At 39.4% G+C, this 25,051-nt stretch overlaps 1 protein-coding gene and 1 pseudogene across 1 annotated transcript in view; both read right to left on the bottom strand.

Moving 5' to 3' along the window:
• LOC145348351 (ras-like protein family member 11A-like pseudogene) lies at positions 1–712 on the bottom strand (annotated as a pseudogene).
• A 583-nt stretch (positions 713–1,295) lies between these two features.
• The window catches only part of orc1 (origin recognition complex, subunit 1), a 30,257-nt gene continuing 6,501 nt past the window's right edge, over positions 1,296–25,051 (bottom strand). The window contains exons 2-16 of the mRNA XM_080196559.1: positions 24,197–24,324; positions 23,577–23,755; positions 20,939–21,350; positions 19,246–19,591; positions 14,652–14,762; positions 13,533–13,722; positions 12,784–12,899; positions 11,750–11,851; positions 9,536–9,707; positions 7,770–7,877; positions 6,760–6,909; positions 6,391–6,510; positions 5,754–5,923; positions 2,470–2,557; positions 1,296–1,640 (exon numbers count right to left, since the gene is read on the bottom strand). Coding sequence (XP_080052685.1) covers positions 1,449–1,640; positions 2,470–2,557; positions 5,754–5,923; positions 6,391–6,510; positions 6,760–6,909; positions 7,770–7,877; positions 9,536–9,707; positions 11,750–11,851; positions 12,784–12,899; positions 13,533–13,722; positions 14,652–14,762; positions 19,246–19,591; positions 20,939–21,350; positions 23,577–23,755; positions 24,197–24,324 — 2,584 coding nt within the window. The 3' untranslated portion in view covers positions 1,296–1,448. The remainder of the gene's footprint in view (positions 1,641–2,469; positions 2,558–5,753; positions 5,924–6,390; positions 6,511–6,759; positions 6,910–7,769; positions 7,878–9,535; positions 9,708–11,749; positions 11,852–12,783; positions 12,900–13,532; positions 13,723–14,651; positions 14,763–19,245; positions 19,592–20,938; positions 21,351–23,576; positions 23,756–24,196; positions 24,325–25,051) is intronic.

Raw genomic sequence — 25,051 nt, 5'->3', positions numbered from 1 at the left:
TTAAACAGATATAGTGGATTTCACATTAGATGAAAGAGCTTATTTTAATTGTCTTCCAAGGTATTGCATATTTGGCAATTTGGACCTGGCTAAAAGCACACCCCTTGACCCCATCATTGCTTCCGATCACTTTACTGGCCTCATGGCAGACTGGGTGGAAAGCAGCACGAACCTCAATTTCCTCTGACAGAAACTTCAAAAAAATCTGTCTTTCCCCCACTCCCCAACCTATTGCCTTCATTGATTTCCACCAGTTTTTCTGTGTATGTGGTAAATCAGCCTAGTTTCCTATTAGCACAAATGGAAATTTAGCATTAGGATAGATCTCCCTGATTCTGCTGAAGGAATGAATGGAGCTTTCAGGTCCTTAAGTGAAAAGATGAAAACAAAACCATTTGCCCAGCGAATTGAGCAGGTTATATCTGGGCTGCAAGAATCATCACCATTTGCCTGATTAGCATAGGGACTGTTTTGCACTCAATTAATTTGATTGCCATTATTACTAAGCTGTCTTAAGTATAGAGCTCCTGTGTTTAGTTCATAATCTCCAATGAATCATTTTGTAAGAAACTGTACTATCTAAGCAGTCTTTCCAACTCTCCTTGCTCCCAGCACTACGACTTTCATATTTCTGTTATGCAGTTTCCTCTGGTAAGAGAAGCAGTAGGAATTTACTCGAATTGTTTGACATGGTGTTCTGGAGGAGACACATTTAGAAAACAGCACATTCAGACAAGTGAAACAAACAAATGGCAAAACAGGAACTTTTATGAACTGTCCTGAACTCTCCAACCCCCCAATCCTGCTTTACAACTAGTATAGTTTTGATCCCCTTCTGATTGCATGTGGACCCAATTGTTCCTGCTTATCCCAAGGGGTTCCAAGCTATCGCCAAAGTGGTCTAGTACTTCCTCAAGTTCAATCAAGCTTTCCCTCCTGTTTCACTTAACAAGTAAAATTGAATAACTATTTTAACATCAATCATATCAACATAGTTGAAAGAAAGTTTGTATTTAATTCCTCAATCTTGGTGTAGCTAAGAGGGAAAAAAATAGGCCACATGGAGTGTTTCAGAAGGAAGAAGATCAAATCACCCCAATCAGGTTTCTTGTAGCAAACAGCAGTTCACTTAGGGATGAGTTAAGTGCCTGCTTAGTTAAGGAACAACATGTAATATGGGAATTTTTATAAAATACATGGAAGGAAGAAAACGTAGTATGCAGACAAAAGTGCAATTGTAGTACTCATGCTCCATTCAAGATATCAAACTATGTAATGCCAATTTAAGAATTCTTTATTATACAAAGTACTTAAAATAACTTTGTCCCAAGAAGATTTTGTAGAAAATGTAAAATTGTTAAAACTTTAACATTGCCAAAGAATTAAAGGACTAAAATAACAACACACACTTCTGTACATTTCATATTGTATTACAAATATCTAACAGATCACTCTTTTAAGGCATACATGACATCATCTTGGCTAACATTCAGTCTTACACGCATGTGCAGATCATTTTTACTGGATTCAACAAGTAGTAGTCGACAAGCCCCAAGTCTTGCACAAACTAACATAGTCTGGGATATCGTTGGAGGCTGAAGACCTTCTATTCTGCATAGTCCCATATGCTGGTGGTAGATCTGCAAAAATGGTATTGGTAGAAAAATAATTTGGAATGCAAAGCTTTAAACAAAAGAGTGTTAAAATGCTGCTTTATGAAAAATATACCAATTTGAGATTTTGCAATGTAGCACATTTTGGTGGGAAACAATTATGAGGTTGAAGAAAGAATTATACATACATTAAAATGTTTGACTGCAGACATGCTTTCTACTTTTGATTTTATACAGAACATGGGAAGCAGCTTGTAACTGTTTGCTTGCATTTTATAGCATAAAACATATTGTTTTGACATTCCCACCTGTGTGACATTTATTTACAGTCATTGGTCATATTTTCCCTTGCTACCAATTTCTTCCTTAGTCACAAGAAGGGCCAGCAAACTTCCCTGTACTAATTAAAGCAAAAATGTGCAGATACTGGAAATCTGAATTAACAGAAATTGCTAGATAAACTCAACAGGTCTGGCAGCATCTGTAGAAAGAGATACATTTCAAGTCCATATGACTTGTTCACAAATGCTGCCATGCCTGTTAACTTTATTGAGCATTTTCTGATTTTATCCCTGTAAAAATTATATTTCAATGGAACATTTTTGCCCATTCCATTTACAGAATTATTAAACAAATGCTTAAAATAACATTCCGTACTAAAATTAAGAACAGTTTCAAAAAAAGTAATTTAAAGTATTTTGTTCCAATATTAATGTTATACAGGATGATTATAACATCTCAATATATTTCCTGCAATGTCTACAAATACATTGCCTGTTAATAGGTTTCTGTACATGGGTGCAAAGATGTGCTGGATAAGTACTGGGGACCATTTTACAGAAAGTGCTATATCTACCTGCTGAAATGTTGCTTCTTCTAGACCAAGTCTTTGGAATTCAGCAAGCACTGCTCTCATAAAAATCTGTTCCTGAGCAGATGCATTCCTGTGGCACAGACAAAAAACAATATTTAGTAACAGAAATTGCAATCTTATTCTCCTGGTTTAAAATTTTCACATTAGAACAGATTGTTATTTGGCTAAGAATGTCAAAGAGCAAGTCACAGAATATTGCTCTGCTAAACTGGAGTAGGTGGGGGACATCAGAAAACTATATTATAGGTGCACAAATACAGAAACAATATACAAAGCTGTTCTGCCCAATTCTGTAAACTAGCTCACCTGCTTCCGCTTAAGATCAAGGGCAGCCACTTGCATCTCACCTCTGCAATACAGTTCTTATACCCATGTTTAGAACAAGGCTCTATATCAGCTCAAGGGGACAGTAAGGGATGAACAAGGAGACATGAGGATACGCCCGAGTGAGAGATTGGCAGAGTGTGAAGTTGCGAATTGGTGTACAGGGCGAAAGAGCTGCTCCATCATATACCAACTCCTGGAGACTGATGAAAAGGGCTGAGATTTTCTTTCCTGGTCTCTAAGCTGGGGAAATGTAAGGTTCTATGCTTTAGAAAAATACAAAAATGTAGAAATTTTACATAATCCTTAAGTACCTAAATTAGAGGAACAAGAAGAACTAATCGATAAGTCTACTTTACTTTCTAGTCTTCAAATATAGTAAATAGTCAAAGAGGTACCTTAAGGTATGGCAGGCAGTTTAGCTGCACAGAATGTCTATCTGTGGCATGTGGGGAGTCGTGAACACTTCACGTAGCTTAAACAAGCACACGTGCAGGTGTCATCACCAGCTGCAGAAATGTGAGCTTGAGCAGTGGCTAGAGTCATTGTGGTACAACCGCAATGCTGAGGAATATGTGGGTAGCATCTTTAAGGAAGTGGTCACACCACAGGTTAGGAGCCTGGAGGCAGAGAGGGAATGAGAGACCACCAGGCAGACAGTGTAGTGGTCCTCCGAGTTTATCTCACTCATGAATTGGATTTCCATTTTGGAGGCCAGCGAGGCCTCAGGGGAGCACAGTAAGAATCAAGTTCGGGGTTCCACGGGTGGCTCAGCTACAGAAATGGGAAGTAAGAGGAGTGAAAGTGGAATAGTGGTAGGGGACGCAATAGTTAGGGGAACAGATAGGCCTTTTTGCAGCCATAGACATGACTCCAAGATGGTATGTTGTTTCTCTGTACCAGGATATCAAAACACTTGCAGGATTTTCTCTGGGGGCAGGGTGAAACAGTCAGAGGCTATGGTTCACATTAGTATAAATGACAGAGAGATGAGGTCCTAAGAAAGACAAGCATGACCTTGGGAGATAGTAACCTCTGGATTAACATCAGTGCCACAAGCTGGTGAGCAGAGAAACCAGAGCTGATGTATTTGTGGCTGGAGAGATGATATAGGAGGGAGGAATTTGAATTCATGAGGCATTGGGGCCTTTCCTGGGGGAAAACGTGCCCTGTACAAGCCGGGTATTTTGCACCCTCGATGGGGCTGGAATCCTTGCATGAGATTTTCCAGTGCTGTTGAGGAGGGTTTAAACTAAACTGGTTTGTCAGGGGCTGGGGTCCAAAGGGTTGACTCAAAATCGTAAATGGTAATAGAAGACAGAAAATCCGTACGCAAGACTGGAAGACAGAGGAAACAAAATAGAAAGTTAAAAAGAGTTTGGGAGAGGTCAAGGGTATATTCTTCATTTCAGGAGAATAGCAGATAAAGCAGACAAGCTCAGGGCTCAGGTAAAAACATGGCAGTATATCATCGCTATTACAAAAGCTTGGTTTAAATAGGGACAGAAATGCACCTCAACATTCCTGGTTAGAGGGTTTTCAGAGAAGATAGAGAGGGGGATTAAAAAAAAGAGTGGGTATTTTGGTCAGAGAATAATTAAAGTTGTGGGGAGGGATGATATGTTAGAAAAATCATCAGTTGAGTTGAGCTTCAGAACAAAAAGAGGGCTGTCACACTGCTGAGATATACAATACACCCCCAAACTGTTAGAGAGATAGAAGAGCAAATATGGAGGTGAATCTCAAAGTAGTGCAAACAGTACAGCTGTTATCAAAACGAATTTTAACTACTCCAATATTGACGGGGATAGCTTTAGCGTGAAAAAAAAAATCTGGAACAGAATTCTTAAGGTACATGCAGAGGAACATTTTTATCCAATGTGTAGCAAGTCCAACAAGACAGGACACAGTTCTGGACTTAGTTTTAGAAACTGAAGCTGGGCGGGTGGAATGAGTAGTAGTGGGAAAACATGTTGGTGGTAATGGTCATAATTCAGTTAGTTTTAACATAATGATGGAAAAGAACAAAATACAACAGGAGTTAAAGTTATAAATTGAGGCAGTGTCAATTTTACCAAGCTGAGGAGTGACTCAGCAAAAGTGGACTGAAAGCAACTATCTGAAGATAAATCAGTGTTAGAGCAGTGGGAGGCAGAGATTGAAGGAGTCCAGAGTAAACATGTTTTCATAAAAAAAGAAAGGGTGGGACAGCCAAAGTTAGACTCCCTGGGGTGTCAAGAGCTATAGGAGGGTAGACAGGAAAAGTACAGTTGAGGCCTCATTCATAACAACCATGCTCTCATCAAATGCCAGAACATGCTCAAGGGGCTGAATGGCCTACTTCTGTTCCTAATTTGTATGTGGAACAGACAGACACAGGGATGGTGATGGAGGAGTCTGAAACATTGGATAGAAGATATAATTTGGTGTTCGATTTGGTCAGGTGGTTTGCTTCGCTTATTTTTGGGACAGCTCAAAATTTTGAGCCAAGTCCCCAGATGTTAGCAAGGGTGACCTGGCAGGGCTAACAGGCCTGTGAGTTCCTTTGAACTACCTAGTACCTAGGTTGATGTTGGTCAGTCCGTTCTCTTTTACTCTCATTAAACCTTTCCATGACAATTTGATACAACGGTGTGGCTTGTTAAGGAATTGTAGAGGGCAGTTGAGAATCAACCACATTGCTCTGGGTCAGGAGTCATACATAAGCCAGACTGGGCAAGGATGGCAGATTTCCTTCTTTAAAGAGGAAGTGAACCACATTGGTTTTTCCAACCATCCAGCAATTTCATTTCAGTAATTAGCTTTACTGAGACTATTTTCCACTGGACTCAACAGGGGAAGCACTGAAGAAACGCTGCACAATCAAGTATATAGAACTTGTAATTATTAACAGTGGACCATCTAATAATCAAATAAAGTCAACACAGCATTTAATTATTTACCTTATAGCAGTAATGTATGGCGAGGAAAACATTTCATCAAGAGCCTGTACCACATGAGGCATTCCTACAAGGTTGGATGTGGCTTGCTGAGTTGCTGAATATTCACATATTTCAGCAGCTCTCCTGCAAATGTCGAGAGCACGCCTTGCATCACCAGACAGAGCTGCCACCTGCGTGGGTACAAAGTAGTTTGGTATTTATATACACAAGTGGTGAATAACTCCTTGCATTACTCGGTTGAAAAGAAGTGCCCTTTTCTCAGTGGCATGGTGACAGTGGTTAGCACTGCTGCCTTACGATGCCAGGGATCCCAGCTTGGGTCACTCTGTGTGCAGTCTGCATGTTCTCCTGGTGCTCTGGTTTCCTCCCACAGTCCGAATGACATGCTGGTTAGGTGCACTGACCGTGCTAAATTCTCACTGTGTACCCAAATAGGCGCCAGAGCGTGGCAACTAGAAGGTTTTCACAGTAACTTCACTGCAGTCTAAGCCTACTTGTGACACTAATAAACAAACCAAACTAAAAAAGAGCCTGCTGGTCTCTTACTGTTCCTCCTGATCAAGGTTTCTTTTTAAAGTAACTCATTGTTTGTCTCAATTCATCAACTTTCCGTTTTATTCAACTAGACATCACTCACCTTTCTACCCACTAGCTGAATGGCATCATCCTCAAAAGCCTTTAATCGGTTGAGCCTGGAGGAAATGATTCTCTGCAATTGTTTGTAGGTATACGGCTGGAAGGACATTCTGGTCAACCCCTAATATGAAAGAAGTCAATATGTTCTGTTATATCTACAAATCTTCTGACTTTTATAACTAAATTATATAATAAAATTATACAATGCCAACAGTTAAGCAAAATGAGTAACTGGAGCTGCTTTTGAAATACAAATGAAATCTGTACATTATTTTCAACTTCTCTGAAATTTCACACTGAATGTCTTAATGTTTGCAATGACTTGTTCGAAAAAAAATTGTCAACTGTTTGTACAATAGGTTTTACTCACCAGCCTGCTTGCTACCCGGTTCATCATGATCCTCTCTGGTAGATCCATTGTGTTGGCGACTGCCAGAACCACCAATTTTGCCTGCTTTCGTGTGGGCCAATCAAACAGGTTATACATAACGTCCTGTTTCCGGGTCCACAAAAGATCAAGCTAAGAGGAACACATTGAACACTGAAGTTAGCTCATGCCATTAGCTACATGTGTACTCAAAAAAGCTGGATGAGTTTGCTTTTAATTGTTTCTTCACAAGATCATTGAATCACAAACGGACTGGGCAGTGTATGTATGGTTGAAAACACCACATCTGCCAGGTCTTTTCTCAATTCACAAATGGCCAGTGTTCCAGGAGGGGAGAAAGGAAGTGCTTCAAAAAATACTCTGAAGCTCACAGTAGCATTGACATGAATGACTGGGATGAGCTTGCTACCAATTGTTCAAAGTGGTGACAAATTGTCCATCAAGTTGCATTGTGCTTCCATTCCAAACACCTTAATGATGAGGCAGAGCAACAGTACAGCAGGAAGGAAATTGAAGTAATTCCTAAACTCTGAATCTAACTACCTTGTGGGATGTCCTGCCTCACATGTCTAAAGATCTGTGGGTCAGGAATTGACATGTTCAGTCAACAGAAACCTGCAACCCTGAACAGATGTAATCTTCAAATTGAGGAACAGCTGACAATGATGTGGTCTGTGTGTCTCAATCAGGTCAAACTATAACTAACATTTGTGTTCATATTTTTAAAAAATGATTTACAGTGGGAGCAAAAAAAAATAGCAAGTGTCAATCACCATGCTGTAAAAATTGCTGTGAATCAAGCAAGCCATACTTAACAGGGAGAAAAGACAATTTCCACTGTTGCAATAGTCAACCCAAAGAAAAGACATTAAAAATGTGTAATTGCATTGGGTGAGGGAAATTAACTTACCAAACAACAAATATCACCAACACTTCCACCTAATATTAAAGGATTCAGTCCAAGGGTTTAGTACTATATACCCCATCCTCACCTCATCCACCAACAACACTGTGGTCTCTCTCTTTGGTGCTGGTGTACCAAACCGCTTCCCAAGCAATGCTGCAGCATGGTCTGCAGTGGCTTTCTCCCCTGTTAATAACTAGGAAGGTGAGAAAGTTTAAAAAAAGTGTAATTCGTCCACATACAAAGGAAAGAATAACTTCAATTTACAATTTTACTTTTATCCTTCCGAAATGAACAAAGTAACTCAGTTACAACTGATTGCATTTTTGAAGTACAATTATTGCCTGTCCGATTACAGGAAGATTCTGCAATATGATACATGACTAGGTATAATCGAGTTTGTTGATGATGATTGAAGGCAGAATGTTGTCCCAGGCAGCAGGAAACTTTCCTATCCTCTTACATTGTAACATGGAATTTTTAACACGCAAATGTGCTTTTGTATTAATAATTTGATTCCAGGCATGCCAACACCATAACACTGCCCCAAATATTTGCTGTAGTCTTTAGTATAATCAAAGCATTTAACCATCAGACTCAAGTGGAAAGAACCAAGCGCTCATCAAACCTTTCAGGAGATTATGTATTGAGTAGCATACCCATATATTCTCTATAAACAACATTCGGAAGGAATGGTATGTGCAGATATAAAGCTCAAGCAGCTCAATGTGGTTAAGCTGCATACTGCAATTAAAATAACTCAGCTGACTGAGTCAGAGGGTGCCATTCAGGAATTAAGCAAATAATTTCAGCTGAAACTTATCTACAGTATTGACTGTGTCAAAGGTGCTGTCTTTTAGATGAAATGTTAATAGATTCCTGTCTATTCATATTACAAGATCTCAAGCACACAGCAACCCGGGCCAATTTTAGGAAAAGAGCTTTCTGAGTATAGTTTTTAATTGGAAACCAGAGTAGAGAGAGCTTTGCAGGGCGAGGGAAACATCTCTCTCAGCACTGCTAGAAGAAAAGCCATACAATGGAGTAAAGAGGCAAAGGAGGCAAGTATCAGAAACCGAAAGAACAACTGGTTAAGGAAACTAGAGAAATTGAGAAGTTTCCAGAAACTCTTAGGATAAAGGAACAGAGGAAAGTGGAATTAGAATAAAATATTGTTCATTGAAGCCACAGACAGAACTGATAAGGAGTTGACAAGTGAGAACCAGAAAGATATCTGAAGTGGTTCTAAGGTTCATGATATCTTACTAGACTATAAAGCAATAGGTAAAATAACTGTGGAGCAATTGGTGGCTCAAAGTTTGTGCAAAAGCATTCAAAACAAAGGAATCTCAAGAGTTGGAAAATCTAGGGTTGGATACTTGATGAAAGCAGCTGATGGAAAGCATTGGTCGAAAGATGGTTTTAAAGCATGTCGTTTTAAGAGTAGAATTTGGAAACACTCATCTGACAATCATCTGGGAAGAATTTGAGGAGAAATCAATGGAAGATCAATTGGGTGGCATCTGCCACTTAGTTTCATAATGGGGTGTTATCCTCAAAATTTGTCAAGGTAAGGGGGAGTGAAGGAATAGTGTATTATAATCAAATCTTTCACGTTTAATAATGCTTCTTTCTTGTTAAAAACTAATTGGCAGTACTGTGACTCACTTTCCTCTCCGTTTATGTCCAGTTGTAACACCAATTGAGATCACAATAGTATTGTTTAGGCTACTGAGGGCAAGAAACATACTATACAAATACACATTCCTTTTTTCAAGGAGTCAACAAATTCAATACTTGTGTGTTAAACACCAAAGCACTGATTACATTTTGGCCCCAAAATTGAATTTGTACCTTCAATATCTGTACATAGCATTGATGAGGGTCTGTAAGCTTCATTCCATTGATTTCTATGAATTGGAAAGAGGGGAGATCATCTTGTTTTGCTGCATGTTGTAAACACCGCATCACCTCGTGCACTGTTGCAGTTTTTCCCGTCCCCGGCACCCCAGAAATATACATGCACCTGCGAAAAGCAAAACTTGATTTTAATGCAGAAATGGAAAACTTAATTGTACTGACCCTAATTCTGAGGTAAACGGTGAACTGACAGCACTTGTTGCTGACCTCGAATACAGCTGCCCTCAAACATCTAGTGACCTGTGGCATGGATTTTTCTACTCCAAAATATTACTTTGATTCCTGTCTCAACACAAGGAGATCTACAGCAACAATAATATAAAAGGGTAATACAACTGGCCAGTCACACTGATAAATTTTCAAACAAGAAATTAAGTAGTAGAAAAACATTTACTGTCTTTTGCTGTTTAATCACTTTACGGAGAAATAAAAATGGGAATATACAGAAAAGATTAAGGTAGAAGCTGAAAAATTAAACTTAAGTTCTTGAAAACATTTGACATATTACAAATTAAATAATTAGTTATTCCAGGTAAGGGAGGCTATTCCATGATAACTACGAACTTAGTACAGGTATGCCATTAAAAACCAGTTATACTTTTTAAGTTAATTTATGGGATATAGGCATCACTGGCTAAGCCAGCATTTATTGCCCATCCCTAGTTACCCTTGTGCAGGTGGTGGTGAGCTGCCTTTTTGAAACACTGCAGTGTTTGAGGGAAGGTACTCTCACTGTGCTGTTAGGGAGAGAGTTCCAGGATTTTGGCCCAGCAACAGTGAAGGAACAGCAATATATTTCCAAGTCAGGGTGGTGAGTGACTTGGACGGAAAACCGAAGTGATGGTCCTCCCAGTTATCTGCTGCCCTGCTCTTCTAGATGGTAGCAGTCATGGGTTTGGAAAGCGCTAAGGAGCCTTGGGCAAGTCGTGCAACTTGTCGATAGTTGCTTGACCCTGGATAGTGTCGAGTCACTCATCCAGGCAACTGGAGAGTATTCCATCACACTCCTGACTTGTGCCTTGTAGATGGTGGACAGGGTTTGGGGAGTCAGAAGGCAAATGATTCAATCCTTGCCTCTGACCTGCTCTTGTAGCCACACTATTTACACAACTAGTCCAGTTCAGCTTCTGATCAGTGATAATCCTCGGAATGTTGATAGTGGGGGATTCAGTGATGGGAATGCTATTATACGTGAAAGGCAATGATTAGATCCTCTCTTGCTAGAGATGGTCATTTCCTAGCACTTGGGTGGTGCAAATGCTAATTGCCAGTGCCACCCCAAGCCTGTATATTGTCCACATCTTGCTGCATTCAGGCATGGAATGTTTTGGTATCTGTGGAGTCATGAATGATACTGGACACTGCGCAGTCATCCACAAACATTTCATTTCTGACCTAATGATGGAAGGTCATTGAAGGAGCATCTGAAGATAGTTAGGCCTAGAACACCAGCCTACAGAAATTCTGCAGTAATGTCCTGGAGCCGAGGTAATTGACATCAAACCACCACAACCACTTTTCTTTGTGCCAGGTACGACTGACTCTAAGCAGTAGGGCTTTTGGCATCTGCACTGTGCCATTATACCCAGAAATCCAGAGGTTGCTATCAGTTTCATAGATTCACTGACAGCAAGCACTGACAGATCTGCCATCGTTACAAGGGTAAAATTCAAGTCAATACGTTGAATTCAAGCAATGTAACTGTTGAAAAGCTGGTGCGTAATGCCTGGGGCAGATAGTTAACATTTCACATTAGCAGCTGCCATTTGCAGTACCAGTAACTGCCTTGCTTTATTTTCTTGGCTTTTTCAAATTATCCTTTTTGAAGTCTTCTAATTTAAGCTGTCTTTCTTTTCCATGTATAGAATTGAAAACAGTTCCTCCTGAACCATATACGAATCCTATTTCAAAATGAATAGCAAGGCGAGTGTAGCAGGAGCACAGATTTTCCTTCAACTTGCTCTCCTAGCAAGTAATGATCCTTTGAGAAGAGCCTTCATCCTGTATTCTATCAATCACTGGACTAACAAAATCTTCAAAATGTATTGCCAACAGGGTGTGCATCCTATTCACTAACACAGTAAATCAAAACCAGAAGTCATTCAAAAAAAATACCGAATGGTTTCAACAAGAGCAAATGTTTCATACCCTCCAGTACCATCAATCACTTTACTTTCCACGTAGTTGTAGATGTCTTGAAACTCTTGTTCTCTGCAAGGTAGAGACTCTGGTACTGCAGACACATGTAATCTTAAGGAAATAAAATAAACAAGTCAAAAAACTCAAGAGTTTCATAGATGGTGCAATTATCATTTGTTCAGGAGGAGTCAATACAGGCAGAACACAAGGGTTGGTAACTGACTAGATTATTTTTCCCTTTTGCCAACTGAACAACCCATTTTTGGATTGTTTTAATTAAATCATTCTTCCCTCCATCTAAGAATAATAAAGCCAGTTAACTTTTTTTCATTCATTCGTGGGACATAGCTAGCCAGCATTTATTGCCCATCCCTAGTTGCCCTTGGAGGGCAGTTGGGAGTCAGCCACATTGCTGTGGCTCTGGACTCACATGTAGGCCAGACCAGGTAAGGACAGCAGATTTCCTTCCTTAAAAGGACATTAGTGAACCATATGGGTTTTTCCGACAATCGTTTATAGTCATCAGTAGATTCTTAATTCCAGATTTTTTTAATTGAATTCAAATTCCACCATCTGCCGTGGTGGGATTCGAACCCAGAACATTAGCTGAGTTTCTGGATTAATAGTCTAATGATAATACCACTAGGCCATTGCCTTTGATGACTGGGATCTTTCATTGTCTCTTTCCAAAGATGGTACATCTAGCAATTTCGATGTTCCTCAACTTTGCTAATAAGCCTTTCTAACTTCTTGATTAAAATAAAGTCAAAATAATCAGTATACATGGGAACATATTTAGAATCTAGTATTATATTAAGAATCAATAATATGAAGACATTACATTTCATAATAACAAAGTACTGCGGGCTTAACAAGTTGTCATGATAAATCTAAATATTTATTAGTCTAAATGTATTCAACATATTTGTTTTTTAAAAGAAGCCAACAAAGCTATTTTTAAGATTCCCAGCTATTTAAACTTTACCAGCTTCTATTTTAAATAGCAGATTTTATTCCACAGTGGATACCCTTGTACTCTGTACCTTGCTCTAGCCTCTTCCAACACACTGACAGGTGTTTTAGCCAATTGGTTCCTCTGAGGAATACTTGGAGTGGGATGGTGGGGTGTCCTTGGGGTCCGAGGAGTTCTTGAAACAGGCTGAAGATGATAATTTAAAAACATCAAATATGCACTATTGAACAAAGATCTCTGTCATATAATCGTGAACAAATCTACTGCACAGTCACTCCCTTGACTGCAGATTTTAAATACTGGTACACATTTTATCTGCCAATTACTGCATTTAGAGTTTGAAAATAATATCACATATCTCCAAATAATTTGGTGCAAAGGGGGAAAGTGTTTTAAGGTCTTTTCTGTGCAACGCTGTGTTATTAAACTGACTGTGTTTGTATTGTTTAAGCTGTATTTCCTTGAAATTATCCAATGTATATTAAGCAGTAACTAAGCAGAGTTATGGAATGGTTATTCAGGGAGGCACAAAACGGAAATGCAGAATATACAGCATATAAACTGGCCTCTTGGGATTAAAACTCGCTAAGTTTAAGAGAAATTACCCAGCCTACAAGCTTTGCGTTTACTAATGATAGCACATTCATTTCTGCAGCTAAACTACATGAAGCCAGTTAGCAGCTTGTGTTACCTGTAGACAACGGCAAAACCATTTGGATTCAAGTGTTATTTGCAAGTAATTCATCCAAGATAAAATAAATCTGCTGCCCAGGTGTCTCCAACGTCAGTCCTGGTCAAGAATTTCCACAATTAACATACCGTTTTGGATGGAGTCTTTACAGGCACCTTTGCAGTGGTCCTTGGTGTTTTAGGAATAACCTTCTTTCCAGATTTCCTATCAAATGGTAAATTGTCCTCTTGCTCCTCATCCTCACTGCTGCTTTCGCTGTTTTGTTGGTTGTCTGGAAGGAATTCATCTTCACTAGATTCATCATCATTCTGATCATTTCTAAATTAAAGTGAAGACTTTTTACTAGAAATACGGTGCACGAATTGATCAAGCTGAAACAATATGTTCAATATTAAGTTTGCTGGGTTGTGAAAAATAAACAAGCACAAGAAATTAGCGCTATAAATCAGCAGTGATCCAGCTAATCAAAATCAAATGAAGTTATGATAAAGTGCATCCCTCGGATGCTAACTGGAAAAACACACTGCATGTGATGATGTATGGAGATATGCAGACTATATTTAAATAGTGATCTGTGATGAATTAATAAACAGATGCCAAAACTCAACAACCAGCCTTAAAGAATGGACATCTTGCTGAGCACCAGAGGGTTATAGTAAATCACAGATCATGTGTTTCATCAATGCCTTCAGGAGACTTGGACAAATATACTATAAATAGAACTTGGCCACTGCAGAAATTGATCCAGAAACACTAGCAATGCGATATCATAATTGAGAATCAAATATCGAATGTTCAAGGTCAAGACTTCACTGTACATGTTTTGAAGGCAAAAATATATTGTACTTAAAAATGCGGAAAGAGGTTTAGATTGGAAGTATTAAGTCTTTATGAAAGAAACTCCTCTCACCACACATATCAACTTTCCCATTTCCACTCAGCTCTGCGATTCCACATTTTGGGCCTCCATCACTCAAAACTGATCGCTAGTATGATCTCTTAGATCACTATGGAAGATTATTACATCCAAATTTCAGGCATTTTCAACCATAATCAACATTTGGTTTTAACGTTATTACTGGGCTAATTCATCAATCACAATATACTGCAATCCAAGAAACCTAGAAAATTAATTTGACTGAACTACACAAAAGAACAAATTCCAGCAATTTTGTACAAAATAAGGCCAGGGATTATTCTGCATTGAAGGGGAATCAAAACCAACCATTATGATTGTAAAGTCTTACCTAGAGGAGTACTGTTTCAGAGCAACTGAACAGCGTAGTGCAGACTTTCTATGAGATCTTGGAGTATCACTAATGTTTTCCATTTTACTTTTGGTTTCCGGTTTCTTTGACCTCAAAATTGGGAAGAGACAAATTAGAAACCGTCTTACACTTCAAAAAGTGAAAAAAAAATGATGTTAAGAGTGGCAGAGGTTCTGTACCACGGAGCAGCATACTGTCCACCTTATGCAAAGCTTTAACTTACTATTAATCACCTCTGAACTCATGGTTATAGACTTCTCCCAACTTTCACCCAGAAAGTGCATTTGATTACATGTTTTATAAACCACTGTACATACTGGAGCTCACTCTCACATTAAATAACCAAGGAGAATAGCATAAAATACATTAAGGAAAGCTAATTAAGCACCGAGGAAGGAATAGAAGGCAGCATGCATCAGGTTTGATGAATGATGAGGTTTGTATGGAGTATCTACACTGGTACAGGCCTTGTTTCTGTGCTGTTACTCACATTGTACATGCATCAAGTTAACATACATTTTAATTCCCTTGCACTTGTAGCAGGATTGCTTCAAGACTTCCAGATTTGTGGCATAGCTGTGCTTCAGATTCAAAAGAATTGAAGGAGGGTAGTATAAAACTCTGAGTATAAAAGGCCCTCATTTTAAAGTTACTATAATAAGTAACAAGGTTAATATGAAGATTACAAGGTGCCTTTTACATAGAATAAGGAGTCATCATATGCCTAATGCAATATATGCAAAGATAGTCTGTATAAACACAAGTTAACCAAGCATTATGAAATTAAATTGTATTCTTAACGTGTGTCTTGCGAACCTTGACCAACTGATGATATAACTGCTCAGCATGATGGGAAGTAGATGGTAGCAAACAGACTGAATTCTTTGGGGCAATGGGGCAGAGAGAGAGCAGTTCTTATCAGCTTGAGTCAGGCAGCTGCAAGTTAATCAGGGCTTTGGAAAGTACAGGAGTGCACTCGCTCATGACTGACGTGATTGGATAAGTTTTACAAGCTAATAAAGGAGCCAGGCTCAGGCAGGGGAATTGAACACTTTTACAAATTAAAATTGACAAGTGTTAGCAATATTCTTGAATCTACCGGATTTATGTGGATCAGGTTTCTTAGTAACGAAGGAGAAATTTGCAGATGCCTCGGACTAATGAGTTCCTAATCTCGCTGGCAGGTGGAGTGTTATTGGTTATGATAATAATGTACAGTATTGTAATTGGGCCCTCCAGTTTGGGTGACAAGCTGGGCGGGAGATCTAAGTGTTCGGAAAAAGTATATCAATCCCATACATGTACCATTATGGTAGAGAGGATAGTTGGTACTCATTGACTGTCTTTTCTCCTAATGCATGTAATAGCAATAAACTTCCTTTCGTTTCTTAAGTACATGTGCCCCACCCTATCCCACTGCCCACAGAAGGACGCCTCAGAAAATTCCTGTTACAGGAATGTAGGTTGGTAATTGGTTGGAATCACTTCCCTTTACAGTCAAGAGGAATCCCTGGTGTTTGCTTTGTGTTTCTCAGGCTACTGGGAGAGTCCTAGCCCTAACACGTAACATCATCTTCCATATATTTTAACCAGAATGGTTGTGTGGAGTACATGAGGAACTGACTACTGCGAGCTGCAAGAAATGTACTAACCAGTCTACCCACTGGAGAAGGAAGGCCTGCCTTCTCCAGTGGTTAGGAGTGGGTGTCCCAGAATATTATTCAGAAAGGTCACAAATTCTGGCTACTGGGGTGCCAACAGTTCAACATTTACAAAGATTATATATTATGTTTGAGATGCTTGATATTGATTCATGCTTAAGTTGGCAAAGTGAAGAAGGTTTCTGAAGGTAGTTAGTGCTTCATCTGAAAATGTTGTCACATGGGAGCTGAAAATCAACAGCTAATCCACAGAACATGACATGGCCTTTATGAACAACAAGCCTAATCTGATGCTCCCTTATTCGTGCCAAGCTATTCACCCACTTAAGGCAAGGTACTTCAAGCTGATCTCAATCCCCCAGAAAAATAGAAAAGCAACTGAAATGCTTTGTCAATATACTTCAACTCACTGTATTCATTAAAGTGGATTTAATGAAAAGCTCTTTCAGGATAGTACAGAACACAGCAAATGTACAACAAAAACATAATCTCGCAGCTTTTTCTTAATAAAAAATAAAGACCCTGAGCTAGTTTGAGAATACTTTTTGGGAACTCAACTTTAATTTTTCACTTCAAGAGGCAGTGGTATTGTCACTGGGCTAGTAATCCAGAGATCCAGAGCAAGATCTGGGGATCTGGGTTCAAAACCTATTACAGCAGATGGTGGAATTAAGAAAATCCAACGATGACGATGAACCAGCTGGGTAAAAACCCAGCTGGTTCACTAATGTTCTCTAGGGGAGGAAATCTGCTGTCCTTATTTGGTCTGGCTTACATGTGACTCCAGATTCACAGCAATGTGGTTGATTTCCAAATGACTTCTGACATGGAGGGCAGTTAGGGACGGGCAATAAATGTTGGCCTAGCCAGCGACATTAATGTCTCGTAGAATTAATTTTAAAAAAAAATTTGCTAGGTTCACTGCAATTCTAAGAATCATTGGATCAGAAGTTTATGATCCAGTTGTCCCATTGTGTCTGTGGGAGCTGATAAAGATCTTTATCACTTGGTCAAAGGCTGTGCAGGTTATGGCACTTAACATATTAAAATGTCATTTGGGTTTCTGCCTCTCCCATTCTCAGTCAGTGAAGTCTAGACACCACTCCCCCAACCCTTTGGGGGTATTCTCATCTCATCTCTAATTCTTCTACAATTACTTGAAATCTAAAAATCAGTAGGCTACATAAAACACCTGACCAAGATGCTTGTGGGGTACATGTCCACAGGTCCCTAAACGTAGGGCAGGTGGATGGTTAAGTCAATTTGACTCAATATTAACTCTGGTTCTCTCTCCACACATGCTGCCAGACTTCCATGCTTCATGGTTATTGACCTCTTTGCCATGGGAAATGAAAACAGTTTTTGTTACAAGTAGGCTTACATTAACACTGCAATACAGTAACTGTGAAAATCCGCCAGTCGCCACACTCCTGCACCTATTTGGGCACACAGAGGGAGGATCTAGCATGGCCAATGTACCTAACCAGCATGTCCTTTGGCTTGTGGGAGGAAATGGGAGCAACCAGACAAAACCCACATGGACATGGGGAGAATAGGCAGACTCTGCACAGATAGTGACACAAGCTGGGAATCAAATTGGGTCCCTGGCGCTGTGAGGCGGCAGTGCTAACTGCAATGCCACCCCAAGGAAATTAGTCCTTCCTACTCAGGCTATCTAGGCCCCTCAAAAGGTCATACACTGAGTAAATCTCCACTCAACCCCTTCTAAAGAAATCAATCCCAGCCTACCCCACCTTTCTTTTTCACTAAAATTCTCCAATCCAGGCACCATCCCTGTAAGTCCCCACTCTAACCACTGTGGCAGAAAACCGTATGCAGTACTCTGTAGCCTGATCTGTGTTTTATGCCATTCAAACATAACCTTCTTGCAGTTCTATTCAGTGGCATGGTCAATAAAGGAAAATATTCAGTTCAATCATAAAACTGAAAATGCTGGAATGGCAGCGTGTGTGGAAAGAGAACCAGAGTTAATACCGAGTCAAAAAGTATCCACCTGCCCTGCAGCATTTAGGTATCTGTGGACATGTACCTCCACCAGCATCTTGGTCATGCATTTTATGTAGTTTACACGGTTTTTAGCAAGGCCTTTGACAAGATCCCAAAAAGTAAAAGCCTAATGATCAAGGGAAAATTATAATCTCAATGCAAAATTGTTCAGACACAGAAAGCAAAGGGTGATGGTAGACAGATGTTTTTAGGTTGAGGAAGCAGTTTCCAGTGGGTGTTCTCTGGTCTTTATATTAAGTTCTGTATGCTTCATTCGTCCTATCAGGTGTTTTATCTCTCACTTCCTTCAGATTAGATTCCATTTGCCATTTTACTGCCCATCAACTAGTTCAGTGATATTTTCTTACATTCTAAGGCTTTTTTCCCTCACTATCAGCCAACTTTTATACCATTGCAAACTTCTTAATCACGCCCTCCTATGTTCAAATTCAAATCAGTGATATACATCACAAAAGAGAAGGAATTCATTACAGGCCAGAAGAATCATAATGGAAACAGCTTTCTAGTCACAAAAACATCTATCATCATCCTTTGCTTTCTGCGTTTGAGCCAGTTTTGCATCTAAATTGTTCCTTTCTTTGATCACAGGGTTTTCACTTTTCTGGCCACTCTGCCATGTGGGACCTTGTCAAAGGCTTTGTTAAAAGCCACGTAGACTACATCAGACACACGACTTTCATCAATCCTCCTTGTTACCTCCTTAAATTTAAACTTGTATCTGCCCAAAGGTTCACACCTCTCGTCAGAGAAAAAGCATTTCAAATCACCAGAGATCACCACTTATACATTTTAGTTGTTACATTGATGTAAACCAACATTGGACCTCAGTCTACTCAAGAAATAAACAATTTGGCATTGGAAAGTTAAAATATTATGCAACTTACTTGTGAGAATCAATTTTGTCATTCTTTCTGGATTGGCTAAAAGAGTCTTGCTGTTTAATTTTAGGATTAATGACAATAGGTGTCAATTGCAATTTAGCAACTTGGTTGTTCATCTTGCCTCTGGTCAGACTAAGTGGAGAAATGGTAGTAATTCCAGTCTTACTTTTCATCTTCTTACAGGGCGAAAGGGCATCATCTGAAATACCATTAAAGTCTTCTGTGTGTTTTATAGCTCTAGGTTTCACCACCTCACAAAGTTTCCTCGCAAGAACATCTTCATCAACATCGTCGTCAAAGGGTTCGGACAAAACATTTCTCAGCTTACTTTCAGAAGTTTTGCTGAAATCTGCAATTTAGAAAACAAGTTTTAAATCTGACTTAAGAACACAAATGACCTTACCGCACCAAGAAAACAAAGAGCAGAATTTTACAGCCTTGCTCCTCCGGAAACTGTGAAATCTAAAAGGTCAATAGACTGTTTCATGGTCTATTGACCTTTTAGATTTTACAGTTTCTTTAGTTGCTCGCCGGCGGTGGATGGGACAGTAAAATTCCAGCCAAACGTTTTCTGCTGCACTGTCATTTGAAAGCTCCAATTAAAATATAAAATGATTCTATACCAAGAACCTGAAGGACCCAATTTGCTCAGATAACCTGTTCCAACAGATTAGTGGCCTTTGCAGATAACTCAAAAATTTAGGAGATGTAGGAGGATATTTAACACCATTTTTGTGTAACTCTCCACAAAGGATTCCAAAATGCCCCTGCACTGATTACACATAGATAGCTCAGAAAGCCTACCAATGCCCCTGTATTCCAGTTCTATTCAAGCTGTGTTAGACTGCTTTACAGAATCAATATAAAGGTTACATGCGATAAGGCCTTAACACATAAGAGCAGAAATAAACCATTCAGCCCATCCAGTCTGCTCCACCATTCAATGAGATCATGACTGATCTGATATAATCCTCAGCTCCACTTCCCCACCTTATTCCCATAACCCTGAATTCCCTGATGAATTAAAAATCTGTCTATCTCAGCCTTGAACATATTTAACCTAATCTCTACAGTTCTCTGAGGGTAGTGAATCTGTGGAATTCTTTACCAGAGGGAAGAAATTCCTCCTTATCTTTTTCTTGAAAGGGTGACCCCTTACACTGAGATTATGCCATCTGATCCTACATCCCACAAGGGGAAAACAACCTCTCAGCATCTATCCTGCCAAGCTCCCTCAGAATCCTATTTGTCTCAATAAGGTGTCCTTATCGAGAGATCCAAGCTATTGGGCCTCTCCTCATCAGAAAATTCAACAATATCCAGAATCACCCTAATGAATCTTCTCTGGACTGCCTCCAATGCCAATATAACTTTCCAGAGGAGAGGAGACCAAAACTGTTCATAGTATGCCAGGTGCAGTCTAACTAGTGCCTTGTATAGTCTTAGCAAGACTTATTTACCTTTCATCTATCAAAGGTAACAGCCAACACCATGATGCCTTTAAAAATAAAGTCCCATCTGTCCTTATCATTATAGCCTCTACTTATTTTGGGGTGGAAAATCACTATCCCCTCCAAAGTAATTATCAGAGACCTGCTGGCTTAGGTCTCCATTCTATTTCTCGACATTTTCCCCAAGTAGCAGGTGTCCCCTTGGCACAAAGGAAGCCAAAAATCAGACCCACACTCTTACTTACCACAAAGCGGAAGCTTCCGCCGAACTTTGGATTTGCCGCTATCCCCGTTCGAGATTTGCATGCTCCTCTTACCATTGGAGTTTTTTTGACCAGAATAGGTAGATTTCCCTTCAGCAATCATCTCGACAATGCCATTTTTACACTTGTGGTTGGTAACATTTCTGCTTAATGTCCCATCTCCATTGCCAACAGCAATATTCTGCTTTGGAGAATAATTCACATCAGACACCTGTACATGTATGGGTAAGGAATCCAACTCGTTATGATGATGATCATCATTGGTCTTCTTGTCAGAGAATGCATTTTTAGGCACGATATTAAACTTCTTTCCATCCCACTTTAATTTAACAAACATAACATCATCATCGGGTTCAACAGAAGGAAATGGTTCCTTGGCACCAATGTGGAGCACCTGAAATAAGAAGTTTGGATCTTACCAAAGTTGTTCAGAATGAATGTAAAAACAATATTTTTCTTTGCTGTTTACCAAAATTTAGCATCAACTAATAACTGCAGCAACATCAAGTTACGTTTATTTTTAGTCACAAGTAAGGCTTACATTAACACTGCAATGAAATTACTGTGAAATTCCCCTACTCACCACACTTTGATGCTTCTTTGGGTCAATGCACCTAAACAGCACAAATTCAGACAGTGGGAGGAAACTGGAGCACCCGGAGGAAACCCACGCAGACACGGAAAGAACGTGCAAGCTCCACACAGACAGTGACCCAAGCCAGGAATCAAGCTTGGGATCCTGGAGCTGTGAGGCAGCTGTGCTAACCACTGAGTCTTTAGTCTTAGCAAAGAAAGTTAGACATTATAGGCTGGCATCGACACCAGGTTTTCCATTCAATTTTAAAACCTGGATTCATCACTTCAAAGCTCAGTACCAGAAAAATAAAATGGGATGAAGGGTGCTCTGCTGAATGGTGAGGCTTTTGGCCATCACATCTTACTTCCAGAGAGCCTACAATCTGCAGCCAGTGTTACTTAATTGAATATTGGCTGATGCTGGTTTTTGCAGGACCCTGATTTGAATAAATTATTTTACATTTGAAATGCTTCATATTCATATTCCTACAGCCAGTGCACATATTTTATGCAATATGGCAGATACTAATGTAATATGTGCATATCTCCATCAGGATGTGGGTACCCACATCCTGATAGAGTATGCATTTTCCACATAAGGCACTTCACAATGCAGAGATGCTTGGGAAAGTATTAGCCTATTGCCTCATATTCACCCTTTCCAGGACACTTTGAAAATATAAACTCCAAAAGAAAGCCAATGATAATATCACGAGTCAATGCGAGTTACTAATTTAATATCTCAAATTCAACATTGAATGGGGGCTCCAAATAGATTAGATCGAGAACGGGCTACTTTCCACTTCATCAACCATATAGGTGAACAAAATAAGTTAATTTCCCATTTACATAGGACTGCGTCAAGTCATTCAAAAACAAAACACATGTCACACCACTACAGAGTAAATCTAATTTCCAAATCATTGCACAGATTATAACATAGCTTTTACAATAAAACATTTGTAGGGGAAAGAATCATTTAAGTGGTGGTCCACGTGAAATTAAATGACAAGCCCTTGCAATCTGTGGGACTGCACCAGACACAACGACAATGGAAGTTGCTGGATTGTCATAAAGTCCAACTAGTTCACTGGTCTCCTAAAGGAAGGGACCTGCTATCCCGATTTTCTCAGTCCAGCAACATAAGGTGATTTTAATGCCTTAGGACATCTAGGGATGGCTAATAAATGCCTCCCAAGAGAAAATAAATTAATTTGATGTAAACCATGTCTTTATAAAACCCGGTAAAAAGTCTGACAACACCAGGTTTTAGTCCAACCTATTTATATAGGTTGGACTATTAAATAGGTTGGACTAAAACCTGGTGTTGTCAGACTTTTTACTGTGTTTATAAAACCCAACAGAAAGCACAGCAGGTGCCAAAGAACAGCCTATCTCCTCACACTGCAACTAATCTAAAGTTGTAACACTACAAAGAAAGTAATTGCTAGGTAAAATATGTGCTAATTCTGTACTTCACAGTTTCAATTTTGCAGTAAGCAGACATTAACAGCACTCACATAACTAGAAAACATTAACCAAGCTACAGCAAAACGCAAGACACAGTTAATCAAACAAATTCCCTTTATGTAGCAATGGAAATAATGGCTACCATGATCAGGGTAACCTTTGGGCTGTCTTTATTTGAATACCACTTGTTGTGTTAAACTGCTCCATGTCATGTATCATACTGACAGTCCACGAAGAAACTTGCAAAACAAAATTGTTCGAACTAATTATTCCAGCTTCAATTACTAAAGGCTACCCATTCACTGCCACTAATTTACAAAACTTAGATCTAATTCGATTGTAAAGTACGTAGTTAATGTTTAGCACAAAAATCAGGCAGAAGTAATACAGAGGTTGCAAGATTGCATACAGCAGTGTAAGTAGCAATGGGATAAATTGTCTTGATTCAGTGCTGTGGCTAAAGTTGTGCAGGTGAGACCATGAAAAAACACCTCATCCAAAAGCCCAGCACCTCTGACAATGCAGCACAGCACTGAAATGCCAGCCTTGTTTAGTTTATGCGCTCAAGTACTACCTTCACAGTCTTAATGAGGGTCTCTGCACTGATATGATCATCACAGCCAGGGACATCATATAAGAAAATCTCCTTAGGATGTGTTTCCCTTCCCAATAGCTTCTGCTTTGTTTTGGGTATTTCCTCAATACGAGCAAACCACTGGACCACTGCATTCTTGGTGGGACGTTGTTGACTACCTGGTGAGGAAAATAAACCCATGTCAACTAAGAGAAATATGAAGTTTGAAATGTTTCAAACTGTACATAAAAAATAATGGAGGGACCAGAGTGTGCAGAAGTTTCAACTTAAATGGTCTTCAACACAACACTGCCATAAAGCTGAATTCCTATTTTGTAAAGCCATTTGTTGTTTCCTGGTAGAGCCAATGGATATTTGAAATAGGTATTACATACATTCCTGGTACTGCTGCATAATTTTAAGTTGTCCACAGTAAAGTTCTTGGCGAATGCTGCAATCTGGGTTTAGACTGCCCAAATACACCATATTTTTGTGGGCAAGCTATTAACCTAATTTTGGCTCAACTAATAGTTTGTGTAAATCATTATTAGTTCATATAAATGAGAGGCTGTTTCTGGTCCATAAACATTGATGAGCTCACATATGAAACTTGCTCTTACCAGCCTCGAACAACTTCAGCAGTCTAGCTACATACGGTTGATCCTCATCTTCACTTTTGACTAAAACAAAATCTCCAATGTTGATGTGATGTTTGATAGAAGTGCCTTCATATTCTATCTGAATACCTCTAAAGAAGCAAAAATATACAGTGACTTTACAAATTTGTATCTGCAAAACACCTTATGTTCCTTCTCAACAACCAACATGCAGTAATTGTGCAAGAAATGCAATTGTGGCATACATAAAAATAGGAACAGAAAGAGCAGGATTAGGCCATTTGGCCCTTCATGTCTCCTCTTGCAATAAGATCATGGCTGATCTGACTGATCTCTGCTTATGCAATGATAGAACCCCTACAGTACAGAAGGAGGCCGTTCGATCCATTAAGTCTGCACCAACTCTCCGAAAGGACAGTTATAAAGGTTCAACTTTTGTGCTTGAGCTTTGGGAGAATTAGTTCAGGAGTAAATTGTTTGTTGTTCAATCTACCTAAAAATCTGTAAAACAGATTAAGTTCAAAATGCTAATATTCCAGAACCACAACCCTCAACATCAGCTGACTACTAAAGGGTATATATAGCTGACTATTTCTGGATGGGAAGTAAATTTTAATATAAGCCCACATAATAACTTTGGACACTAAAATGGAGTGTTAATTTTGGCAAGTAGTTAGCACTGCTGCCTTATAGTGCCAGGGACCCGGGTTTGATTCCCAGCTTGGGTCACTGTCTGTGCGGAATCTGCACGTTCACCCCACGTGGGTTTTCTCTGGGTACGAACCACAGAATCCCTACAGTACAGAACAAGGCCACTCAGCCCATCAAGCCTGCACCATCATCAATCCTATTGAGACC

Source organism: Carcharhinus amblyrhynchos, chromosome 9 (genome assembly GCF_965287045.1).
Source record: "Carcharhinus amblyrhynchos chromosome 9, sCarAmb.v2.hapA, whole genome shotgun sequence".
Classification (NCBI taxonomy): Eukaryota; Metazoa; Chordata; class Chondrichthyes; order Carcharhiniformes; family Carcharhinidae; genus Carcharhinus; species Carcharhinus amblyrhynchos.
The sequence above is the reverse complement of the archived record's forward strand: the minus strand, read 5'-3'. Positions and strand labels throughout refer to the sequence as shown.